At 40.4% G+C, this 12,539-nt stretch overlaps 3 protein-coding genes across 3 annotated transcripts in view; 1 reads left to right on the plus strand and 2 right to left on the minus strand.

The window, feature by feature from the left end:
* LOC144634626 (DNA repair protein RAD51 homolog 2-like) overlaps positions 1–6,043 on the minus strand; it is a 12,396-nt gene extending 6,353 nt beyond the window's left edge. The window contains exons 1-6 of the mRNA XM_078493643.1: positions 5,799–6,043; positions 4,870–4,983; positions 3,931–4,041; positions 3,111–3,247; positions 641–760; positions 180–335 (exon numbers count right to left, since the gene is read on the minus strand). Coding sequence (XP_078349769.1) covers positions 180–335; positions 641–760; positions 3,111–3,247; positions 3,931–4,041; positions 4,870–4,983; positions 5,799–5,885 — 725 coding nt within the window. The 5' untranslated portion in view covers positions 5,886–6,043. The remainder of the gene's footprint in view (positions 1–179; positions 336–640; positions 761–3,110; positions 3,248–3,930; positions 4,042–4,869; positions 4,984–5,798) is intronic.
* An 18-nt stretch (positions 6,044–6,061) lies between these two features.
* Positions 6,062–7,749, plus strand: LOC144634696 (SPRY domain-containing SOCS box protein 2-like). Its single transcript, XM_078493730.1, has 2 exons — positions 6,062–6,398; positions 7,218–7,749. The coding sequence occupies exons 1-2, from the start codon at positions 6,191–6,193 to the stop codon at positions 7,664–7,666; spliced, it is 657 nt and encodes a 218-aa protein (XP_078349856.1). The 5' UTR covers positions 6,062–6,190; the 3' UTR covers positions 7,667–7,749.
* Positions 7,750–8,991: 1,242 nt separating this feature from the next.
* Positions 8,992–12,517, minus strand: LOC144634560 (methionine synthase reductase-like). Its single transcript, XM_078493557.1, has one exon. It carries the CDS (start codon positions 12,372–12,374, stop codon positions 10,233–10,235), a length of 2,142 nt encoding a protein of 713 aa, XP_078349683.1. The 5' UTR covers positions 12,375–12,517; the 3' UTR covers positions 8,992–10,232.
* Between the last annotated feature and the right edge of the window lie 22 nt (positions 12,518–12,539).

The following is a 12,539-nucleotide window of genomic DNA, read 5'->3' on the forward strand; positions in this document are numbered from 1 at the left end:
AAAAGCAAAATTATTTTCAACTGTCAATCAATGTCGATGAGTTTTTATCTAAGAAAATAAATCCATTTTTTAGCAGCGCGAGTTTCACTGTCAGGCCACAAGACGGTATGAGCACTCCAAAAGTTGCAGACCTACGTAGAGACCTCACTATTTATTTTTTGAAAAGAATATCTGCTTACTTTAAAATCGCCGCCTCTTTAGAAAGAAGTGCAGTTCTTTCACTTAAGTTCCTGGACACCCTACTGTCAAACTCTTTCCTTACAAGAGACGCCATAGAGTCCAAAATTATCAGCTTTACACGTTTGGAGATAATCTCTTCTTCCAGTCTCTGAAGCCTGCAAAATAATTTTATGGTCATTAAATACTTCACTCTTTTAATCATATAGTTACATAAAATGATCTAAAATCCTAGTGAATAAGATTTGTCGGATATAAATAGCTAGACCTAACTATTAATCAGCATTTTAACCATTTAAGCAATTGAAACCGAATCTTACACACTGCAAACATCATTTCATCATTTTAACCCAACAGCTTGATAGCACAGTTACTTGGCAAAGTGTCACACTAGAATTACTGACGTCCTGAATTATTCCAACTTCTTCTCGTTGCAAATAGTAGTTGACTCTAAGTATCTTACCTATCCCATAATGAGCTACAGGTTGATTCCCAGTACACATGTATTCTCTCTGAAAGCTGAAGCAATGACTCGTTTGTGCTAAAAATGTCTGGAAACCGATTAGATGCCATTTCAATCAACCTAAGGGGAAAAAAAGACAAAATATACTCCATCAGGAGTAGAGCACAATCAATTGAAGAGCTCCCGACAAAAACGTCCCCTGGACTTTCTGGCTAAATCGAACGTTATCAAAACAACTCCAAATTGCGCATGCAGGTTTGTTTACGTGTGCTAAACACTGTGCTGTGTTACATTTGGCTGGTCTTCCGTTCGTTTTTGAAAAATTACACATGCAAAAAGACAAGGTTTTTGCAGGCGTGGCGTCTTTTTGACTTTTCTTTTACAAACGATAAGCAAAGGAAACCTTTTGTTCTGCAAAACAATGAAACCAGCTAAAGTTTTGGGATTACAGGCCTAGCCCTAACCCCTTAACTTAACCCTAGCGAAAAAAGCTTAACCTTAAACCCCAAGGGTTAGGGTTAGGGTCTGACGCTAGGGTTTCCTTTCAAATTTAGGTTTAAAAAGCTAAACCCAAGTTTAAGGGTTAGGGTTAGCGTTTCAAGCGGCTGGCTTTCACTGCAGTCTGCTTGCGGTTAGCTGCTTTTTGTTGTTTCGGGCAAGACTATTGTAATCTGTTACCGTTAGCTGTAATTTTGAGGTGAAAGTGAAATAAAGACTGATTGTTGATTGAATACGTTTGCTCATGTTGTCACATTATACTAGTTTTGCTTTCAGTTAAGTGCCGCCGGCTTGCTCTCACTTCTATCTCCACTCCTTACATCATCACACATCTACAAAATCCCACGAAAACAAGGTAAACTAAGGCACGAATCGATTGATTGATTTATTGATTGATTAATATTTAATGAGGCACAGAAAAAATTTTGGCGAGGGAAGGTCCCCTGCCAAACCTATAAAGAATTTTTTAAAGTCTAAAACCAGGTCACTTCTCGGCAACTTTGTCGCGGCAGAATCCAAGCGGACCCTGTAAAACTCGCGTTGACGAAGCTCCCGGCAAGAAACCTCTTGTTTTAGGCTTTCTATGCAGTCAGGCTCAAAACTACCTTGTTTTGTGTAACGTTTTTTCCGAAGCGCTAAACAGCGCTGTAAGTTGTACAGAACAAAGGCAGAAACATCACTCAGTTCTTCGAGCGATGCTGTAAACTTACGGGTATTCAGACTTAATGATGTCCTTCAACCACCTGGCAGCCGCACTTGAGCTAAAACTATAAACTTCTTCGTTTTACTTTCACAGGCGCCATTTCGCTCAATTCAAACTCTTCCGCCTCTAACATGTGACCTTACGTCACAATGCAGTATCCAGTCCTACTCTACTCAAATCAACAAGAAACATGCGCAGCGAGTCGAAGACATGCTTGTTAAATGGTTTCTCGCCTTCTGTAGACGCTTAGAAAACCCTACAGGGAAAGATGTACATGCGATGCGTTGGAAAACCCAGACTGCTAGCTGACTGGGAGAACGTAAGCTTGCAAAATGCCTTTTTTTGCATACATAATTTCTGAAAAACGAAGAAAAGACCAGCCGAATGCAACACAGGACAGTGTTTAGCACACGTAAACAAACCTGCATGCGCAATTTGGAGTTGTTTTGATAACGTTCGATTTAGCCAGAAAGTCCAGGGGACGTTTTTGTCGGGAGCTCTTCAATTACTCTCACCTTTACAATGAGAAAATATTAAATTAATCACAGGGGACCAAGAAATATCACAACAGTACCCTTTAACAACAACATGATTACCTTATATCATTGGTCTGCAATGCATGCAAAAACTTTCAGCCGCATAGCTCTCTGCATGCATTGCATGCCTATAACACCAGGTAATGTAAAGATTTATCTAGTGATAATGTTTGCATATTACATCATCAAGATAATACTGTAAGGCCTGGTAACTCTATTAAAGCTGTTTTTTTAGTATGTTTATGACACCACCAATTTGTTGTTCCAGAAAATATCCATACCCCTCCCACTTGAGGTTATTGGCTTGACCCCCTTCCACGCCCTCTCACAATTCCTGTTTAGCTTCATACTTTAAGTATCATTCTTTGAACCCCCCCCCCCCCCCCCCGCCAGTGACCATCAGCATTTTGAGTTTGGATATTTCCTTGGACCACATGATACATGTTTGTGTGTATTGTCATATCTTCAGATTACCGGTACTTTCCTTCACAGACTTGAGCAGATAAAGTGTTTTGATTTTATAAAATTCACAAATTATTTTATTCATGTTTAATTTTTAAACAAGTTAAAGTTTTGGTGGAAATGCAGTATCAAGAGCTCTAAAGCAAAATTTTGGCATGTATAAGCTTTTTTATAGGTTACAGTAAGGTGAATTAAGAGATGTCTTTGTGGTCTTGCTGCAAGTCTGGGAACCCTGTGCATAAACATAGACACTCCATACAGGACACCCAACCTTGTTGCACTGAAAGCTGCTTCAGTGTCAATGTAAATAACGCTAGCATCCAGTCCTCCTCTGTCTTGAGGCAGTGTTGCCAACAAACTGAGCATGATACAGAATTGCGTCTTCCCGCATCCTGCTGGGCCTGCTATCTGTGCATGCAACAACAAGGAAATAACAGTTATGAGATAATTATGAGTTATGTAAAATCCAGTACTTATCCAACATTACTTTTGGTTTGCACCAATAGTGTGGACTCTAGCTATTCTCAACACCAGAGCTATTCTCTATTTTAAGTATGACTGACGTCGAGAATAGCTCTGGGGAGCCTGTCAAAAATAGTGTATTTGCGCATGCACACATAGCCAGATTTTGACGTTGCTGGCACAGAATTCCTAAAAGCTTCATGTCTTGCAAAGTGAAGAAAGCAAAGGTCTGGGTAAAGAATGGGACTGCCGTGAGGTTACAAAGCTCTTGGAACTTGAAACCGCTGTAGTTAATAATAATTATAATTATTAATTATGATTGTACTTTAATGTGGTGGTGAGAAAAAGTATATGGTTTTTGGAGTGACCTTCTCTTTTATGATTTTAAAGTGTGTTCTGGGCTATTCTGGGCTGTCTGATGTGATCTGATTGTTTTCACCTATTTTTAGAACATGCCAAACTCCATATCTTATTGGAAACAGGCCTAGAGGGGAAAGGAAGTCAATAGCAAATAAAAAGATGCTTGTTACTCATCTTGTGATAAGTTGAGGTAAAATTCTTTTAATTTCATTTGCACATTAAAACTGTTCTGTGACAAAACGTTCAGTTGTTTAAGTATTTCATCTCACCTCTGTGATTGTACCACAAGTCAGTCCTCCATGTAACTGCTTATCAAGATCATTAAGGGATGTTGGGAAGAATGACTGTTGATGTCCTGATCTCTCAAACAGAGCTAAGGCCTGAAAAATACATCACAGAATGATATAAGAATAAAATGTTCTGTGGTTTAATAACCCTAGACTATCTTCTGTTGGGAAGTGCTCACAAAGTAATTTCATTATTGTGAATTGGGTAGGAGCAGAGGAACTCAGGTGTAACAGGCAAAGCCAGATGGTAAAGGTGGACTGACAGCTTAGTTTTTATGTCTCAATCTCCAAGTTCATTTAGATATTTAGCAGTCACCACCAATAATTTCTTCATGAAGCTCTTCTCAGTTCTTGAATTCCTTGTAAGTTCAGTTTTTCTACACCTTGTTACAGGTAAAACATTTAATGTCCAAAAAACAGATGTTGGACAAAGGGAGATGCTCTTGCCATACTTTGCCAAAAAAGTGGGTTTTTATGATTTCCCTTCCTCATAAAATATTATTCTTGCAAAAACTGTCTGATATATGAGGCCTTCCAAGGCGGTAGCTGTTTCGCAATGTCACATGTTTCTGGGAACGGATGTCGCCTAGCCAACAGCTGTAAATGTTACTGTCGTTTTTTCCGCTATTGTGTTACTGTCACATTGTGTCGCATTTCAGTGCCATAAAGATGTTGCTTGTCGCTGTTAAAATGTTCTTGTGTCGCCAGAATTCAGGGTCATGTCGCTTGTCGCTTTTACCCCTTGGAAGGCCTCATATACCTAATTCTGAAGGGGGGGAGGGGGGTGGAGAGCAGGTCTTAGAACAATAATTTAAGAAGTGTCTTGTCTATATATTAGGCTACCCCTTGGAAACCGGTGACAAAATGTATCTTAAAATTATCATTGGATATCCATTTGATTCCTAAGTGATATGTTCTTACCGTTTGCACCTTGGGAATGATGGCTTTACCTACAGCCCTTTGAATCTCTAACACCTCTTGATAACTTGCTCCAGTGCACTTGAGAAGCTCCAGGCAGTTTTTCTGAAGCACATCCTATGTGCCCCAAAAGATATTAGATAAACAACATCAGGACCAGTGAGTTGAAACAGCTCAGTCTACCTAGGGGTGGAGGGGTGGGGGTACTCCCACAAAATATCTTTTTGGAGAGGAGTATGTACCACCCAACGGGGTCGTGATTTTGGGCTCCTGATCTATTTTATTAAAAGACCATTCCTAGAATGGGGTAAGTTATTTCCAACACATGAAAGTTTCAAATTATGAAGGTCTTTTATACTCTGGCAGTTTGGTGGTTTTAAGCCAATTTTGAGCGTCAGTTTGCCGGTACATTTGTATTTATCTGGCTATTTACAGTCAAGAAATTATAGTCGTTTTGTTCTTTAGGAAAAAACAAAAGCAATTTGCAGTCTAGGAAGAACAAAATATGATGGTCTGCAGGCTGTATGACCTGAGCGGCACATACCCACCCAAAACATATGTACGTACCTGAGAACTACCTCCTCCCCCTCCCCCCTGGGTCATTTTACAATATCTTTTTGACAATTTCAAAGTGCCTTATGAAAACGCCGGATACAGGTTATTATCCTGGCTAAACTGAGTCTACACTAGCTCAAGCGAAAGCGAACTGCTAGAGAAGGACTACTGCTTCTCTTCTTCTTCCTCTGGGTGGGATCCACAGGTTACCCACCCAGACGCACCGCGAGGCACTGCGAAATCAGAGCAAAGTGCACTATGCAGAATACTACGCAAAATACTTCTGAGTATTTGTATACAAACCTTGCGAGATATTCTGCAACCACCACCCTTCCCTGCTAATCAAGCTTATGTTTTTCTTAATTATAAAGAAATACCTTGCAAGAAATTATCCGATGTTTAGCAAGTCTTTCCACAATTTCTGGTGGTATTCCCGCGACACGGCGCAGCTTTCGGGACGACATTCTCACGTATAAATCCCTGCGCAGCTAAGACATGGATCATCGGCAATCGTCATGCTTTTAGTTCTTAACACTGCCCCTCTCATCTATTAAAATTTAGCTTATGATCAATCCATGAATGAAGTAGACCCTCGTAATAAACGCGCGAAGGCGCCATTTTGTTAGCAAACTTAGGAACCAAGCCTTTACGAGAGGTTACACAGTGGAAAAACAATAACAAAAAGAAGTAAAACTGGAAACAGAAGTTGTTGCGTCGACTTTTGTTTTTGGTAAATTTCTTTTTAGCAACAAGAAAAAGCTTCGCGTGAATGTTCCAGTGCTGCGAAAGTCTCCAAGAACAGTGTCGCCGTGTTCTCATCCGCTCTGTGGGGAGCAGAAAGCTCCTTTCTCGACTCCCGCTTCCCCGAAACGTCATCACATGGCTGAAGGAGTACGAGGAACCAGCAGCATTCGATCCAAACTGCAGCTCAGATGAAGTGGTGTTCTCCAACAACAACGAAACAATCACTTTCAATGGTCAGCTCCAAGAATAAATATTGAATTAGATCTTAAGTTATTGACATCTTATCAAGTGGAAATTAATTGGAGCTACATTTAACACGGGCCTCCCCTTCTGGATTCTGGTTTTAACAATCTGTGTTCAGGCACTGGTCGTGATCACTGCATTGTGTTCTTGGGCAAGGCACTTTCAGATTATCTCTCTGCACATATGAACATAACCTGCCAAAAATAGGAAAGGGTCTGTGTTTGTGTGCACGAGGGGGGGAAGGGAGGTAGCCAGCAATGGATTACCATCCCATATAGAGGGACAGAAGCAATATTCTAGTCACTTTTATTGGGATGTATAAAAGGAAAAAGAAATGAAAACAACAAAAAAAAAGGATGGGGAAAGGTGAAAGAGGAAAGGGGAAGGGGAAAAAAAAAAAAGTTATATTGCACTGAGAAACCGTCCATAATGATAAACTCAGTAATGTGGACCCCAATAGTGTGTCAAGCTGGGGAAGGGCCCAGGTAAGTCATATGCCCCCTAAGTCATGAAGTTTTTAACAAAGACAAGCAATTTGAGAGGTGCTCACATCTGAAGAGGAAGCTGGAATCCAAGCCCTGATTACCTGGTGAAAGTGTTTTTTGCACAGTTTGGTATGACATTTACAACTAGAGATCTCGGTTTCATTTTGTACCACATGACTCATTTCAGCCAATAGGAATGCACAAAAAGTCGCCAGTGGGTTAGCAAGGAGTATTATTATTAATATATGACATTGCTTCAGATGTCATGGCAAGATCCAATGAGGAGCATTCATTTTTACGAGATATTTTGTTTGATTTTTCTAGGTAACGGCTACAGCACAACGCTGATTCTTACACCTGGTGAGCGTGGTTACACTCGTGGAAAGCATGAATGGGTGTTTTACTTTAACAACTGTAGAGGTCAAGTTGCAGTTTGTGTTGTAACAGCTGAATTCAAGAAGGCTAAAGCATTCAGAACAATGCCGGCAATTGGTAGAAAAGTAGGATGGGCGTACAATCAAATCGGATTCCTCACCTTTGATGTTCCCATCTGGGAGGCCATAGAAGGGGCACGGAATGAAAGCTATCACACTTGGGACATGATTGGAATTCTGCTTGATTTGGATAAAGGAACGTTAGGTTTTATGAAAAATGGCAAAGAACTGGGAACGGCATTTTGTAAAGGGTTGCGTGGCCAAGAAGTTTTCCCAGGAGTTTGCTTGTGTTCTGGAAGAGAACAAGTGACCATTGTAACCAGCAGAACCTATGTGTGATTGAATCATCAGCAGTAAAAATCTCTGGCTACTATAAATATACTGCCAGGTGTTTGGGCCTTTAAAGATACTTAAAAAATTTGCCCGACATTTTCCATGTGAGAGTTACTGTAGAATGAGGGGGGCATTGGGCCCTATTAGAAACTGCCAAACCAAACAAAAAATCATCAAAAACCGCAAAACCGCAGTAAATTTTGACCAAAACCGAAAACAGCAAACAAAAAATTCAAATTCTTAAAACCCTTACCTTAACCTATTGACATCTGACGTTTTTTTTTTCAAAAAGGTTTTCTTATAGATTTTTGACATTTCTGTTCAGTTACAAGCTAAATCATACTACTCAAACTAGAATTTTGAACGGGAAACCAATGGGAAAAACCGAAAACCACATTGAATACCAAATCCGAAAAACCACTTGTATTTTTGCCGAAAACCGAAAACCAAATGTCTATAGAAGGAAAACCCACAAACCGCATAAGAAAAAAACACAGTTTAACAGGGTAAAAACCGATCTAAAAAAAAAGCCAAAACCGAAAATCCAAACGCCCCCCCCCATAGAATGAACTAAGTATGAGGGACTGCCTCTAAAACTAATAAGCCTTGAGGATTGGTATACTTCTAACAAGTTAACCCCCTCGTGGCAGTATCATTTAATATATTTCCAAGAAAATCAAAATAACGACAATAACAAATTTAAAAGAAACCAAAATTTACAGTGCTGATATAGCCATCTGAAAGAACTTGTAAATTCATACTTACTAGTCGGTCATTATTTAAAGAAGAGGAAAGCACATAATTTTCTTGTAGGCATAATATGTGTGAGAATAAAATGTCATTGCAATTGTTGACTGTCTTAGTACAGGGAAATTGAATGACAGTGAATGCAAGGGGATAGGGGTGCACCTGTTCATTATAACTAAGAAAAAAGGCCATATCGGTAGACTAAGACATGTAACTGTCCAAAAGTAGGGGCATCCTTTAAAGTGACCACGACCAAAAAGATTGGCACATTTCTTTGCTGCCTTTCCAAATCAGAGCGTCAAGGCCATTACAGATATTGGCCACAGGCAAGAAAATACCAACAGACACTACACGGATTTCTGTTCATAGAACTATGTCATCAGTGAGGAATTTCTAGGGTATAATCACAGATGACTCATCAATGTCCAATATACATGACTTGTGACTTCGCGTGAGTGGGGGAAGAATTGACGACACAAAACGGTGCAAATTTCACTCATGCCATTTCAGTTAAGATAATTATTTTAAGATTTCATCATCATACCCCCCCCCCCCACCACACCCAACAAAGGACACAGTAAATAACTCTTAAAGCATTTATTCATTTCCTACATAGTCAACACAACACAACATGTTCAGTGTTGAAGAAAAGTGTAACACTACTTACTAATGACAAGATAGTATTGGTATTCAAAGCTACTTTTCAAGTTGTTATAGTTGGTTTACCCTGGTTCCAGAAGAAAACCTCTGGGACCAAAGTATATATAGTTGGTTATGGTTCAGCTCAAGGCTGTGGGTAGGAAAAGCCTCTGGAACGTGGGGTAACAGAGGCATTTGCCAAAATTTCTACCAATATCCAATGATGTACCACTAAAAGATTGTGCTTGGAGTCTTTAGTTCAAAAGCTCATCACTACATGCATTTAACTTAACCTGAGTTTACCAACAAATAAATTTGACAATTTTCTTTTTGTAAAATTCTTAGGGATACATTCTCTATGACAGACCTTTGCAAAAGTGATAAAATGTTGCCCATTCATTCAGCCAGTGGCTGATCTCCCAGAAGGCCAACAATAACCAATTTGGCTTTACTTCACGACTTATTACTTAAAAACTAAAAATCTTAATGCAAAGCACTACTCTTAGAAAGTATTTCCAGTACCACATAACTCCAATGTAATGACCATAATTTTTAAATGAGAGCATTCCCCAGAATATGGGAGCCCCTGTGTGGGGAATTTTGATTGGCATGGTGCTACACCTTACGACATAAGATGAATGTGCCTAAAAGTATTAATGATTCTGCATTCCTGAAAAATTACATTCCAATTTCAGTATACCCAAGAATTGGCTGGTTCCACACAGTTGTTATATTGGAAGGATCATTGTAATAATATATTAATTTGAGATTACAATAAAGAAACCTGGTGGAATCCCAAACCTTTCGTTAAATTATAAAGTGAAACCCTAGCAGTCTGATAACCAGACAGCTAACAAAATCTGATCATTGAATCTCTGTCTTACAGGGTATTAGGGCAAAAGAAAAAGGCAGCTATGATGGAGGTTCGTAAGCTGGGGTTCTAATGAAATCACACTTGGACTTTCTACCAAATATTTAAATCTAGTCCGGATACAAGAGGTTTTTTCTCTTTTCCTTGTCAGAGGCAGCAAAGCATAACAAACAGGTGAAAAGTTTTTGTCTTAACACTTCCGACTTTTTTCTTGTGGCTCAGTTTTATGCCTTCTCAGAGACTAAAAAAACTGTCACCCAAGATATTTAAAATAATATTACTGTCCTCTTGTTAACATACACATATTTCTGGTGCTCATGTCCAAATGTCCTCAAGGTATTGCTTGTTCTCACGCAACTTCATCATTTCCTTTCTTGCCTCCTTGATGTCTACTTCCTTGAACTCCTGAACAATTTCAAGAAAAGTATCAAACACATTCCTTGCCATGTTGTCAGCATCGCCACAGATGTACACCACTGCTCCTTTGTTTAACACCTGCTCAGCTACCTCTGCAGAATGACTTCTCAAGTTATCCTGCACATACTTTGGCGGAGGATTACTGGTCAAATCACTGATGGTATCTCGGGAGAAGGAAAGGAAAAGGCGTGACAAAACACCAGTTGACTGGTAGTGCTCAAGCTCTTGGCAGTAGAGGTAGTCTCTTTCTTTATGCCTGCAGCCAAAGAAGAGCCATGATTCGGAGAGTGCCATGCCTGTGGTCTTGAGCATGTGTTCCCTGTGCTGTAAGAAGCCTATGAATGGTGCCACTCCAGTGCCAGGACCAATCATGATGATGGGTGTTTCAGGAGTGCTTGGTAGTTTGAAATTGAGACTTTTTCTGTGAAAGATTGGTACTTTAGGTATCTCTTGCAAAGTCAACTTTGATAAATTATCAGTCAGTCTGTCATTGCTTTTGATTGCTTCTTGTTGCTGAGCTTTGGTAATCTCAGCCAGCCAACCAGTGCAAACACCTTGTCTCATCTGCCTTACTCTGTCAACTGCTGGAAACTCCACGATGTTGAAGACAAAATGAAGACGGTTGGGATTTTCCAGAGGAGAGCTTGATACTGAATAAGGACGTGCCTTCATGCGTGGAGCAAGTTCAAGTAACCTTTCAAATGGAGGTTGACAAGATGGAAAGGCATAAAGAAAATCCAACAAGGATAACCCGGGCTCCCTTATGAACTTGGTATAATCGCTTGCACCTTGTTTACTGCAGAGTTCTTGAAGTCTTCTCTTCTCCTGAGGGTTACTAGTGTACTCAGCCATAACCCTTATAAGAGCTTTGCTTGGGACACTTCTGATTTCCAAGCATGTTAGCAGGGTGTGCCTGATGGTGGAGAACTCTGGAATGAAGTTTGGCACACTAGCTGCCTTCTTGGTTATTGATGTCATCAGCTTAACAGAGAAAGGAATATCAGCCTTCTCTACCAAATCCAGCTTCATTATCAGTTCTTCGACTTCAGCACTTGCATTCGGACACACAATTCCAAAAGAGTCCCCAGGCTCATAGCTCATGTTACAACCTGTGATGTCAAGCTCTATGTCCAAGGCAGTCTTGACGGCATTACTGTCCGTTAGTTGCCTTGCTGAAACCACAGTTGCCATGGAGACATCGGTCATGGCACTTGGAAAGCTTGCACCACCTTGCAAGGGCAATGTTGTACAGTCAAGTTCCTGATCAGGATGGTAGCTTATCTCTAAGTAGGGTGGTGGAAGCTGTGGTATAGACAATGCACTAGCTGATAGAGAAGGAACAGATTGTTTTAGCTGGTCTGCTAGAGTGAGTGATGAAAACGGAGCAGTGTCACCATCTTGAGAAACTTGGTTATCAACAGAGTCCACCGCAACTGTTTTATCAGCCGTAACTTCTGAAGATTCGCTCTCACCATTGACAACTGGCTCTATAATATGACTAACTTCTGAAACTGTGGACTTGTCATCTGACTCTTGGCCATTCTCTGCTGGAAGGCCTAAATGGTTCCTCAAGGCTGGCCATAGACCCTCGATCCATGGTTCTGCCACTAACTCCAAACCAACTGCATCATCAGCATAACCAGTATCATAAAAGTGCCGAGCTCCTAACTGCAGTAATCTTTTGTCCAAGGCCTTGCCGTTGTTACAGAAGTTTGTGTAGTTCGTGTCACCCAGGGCGAGCAAAGCGTAACGACAATTCTCCAAATGTGTACCAGGAAGGGTTTTCTTCTTCAGCCTTCTGAAGAATTTACTCATTGTGTCCGGTGGATCACCTTCCCCAGTTGTTGACACCACGAACACGACAACAGATTCTTTTTCCAAGGTGAACTTTTTCTCGGTTAGACTAAGGCAGAACAAGTTCGAGTGTAGCCCATGTTGTTCTGAGAACTCGTGGATTTCCTCTGCTATCGCTTTGGCCTGTCCCGTCTGAGAGCCGTACAAAATGGTGAATTTGTTCGATAATGAACTGCTTACAGGCATAGTGAACAACCAAGCCTTGGCTTTTCTTATGACTTTCAAAGAAAAACGGAAAATATTGAAGAAAACTCGCCAACATTCACAATATTACAACTGTTGTGAAATGTTACATCACATTTTCTGTGAAATCCCATCATGATGGGATCACGCTGGCTGCTAAAGAGCATA

This window comes from Oculina patagonica, chromosome 13 (genome assembly GCF_052425735.1).
Source record: "Oculina patagonica isolate OP01 chromosome 13, crgOcupat, whole genome shotgun sequence".
In the NCBI taxonomy this organism is placed as follows: domain Eukaryota; kingdom Metazoa; phylum Cnidaria; class Anthozoa; order Scleractinia; family Oculinidae; genus Oculina; species Oculina patagonica.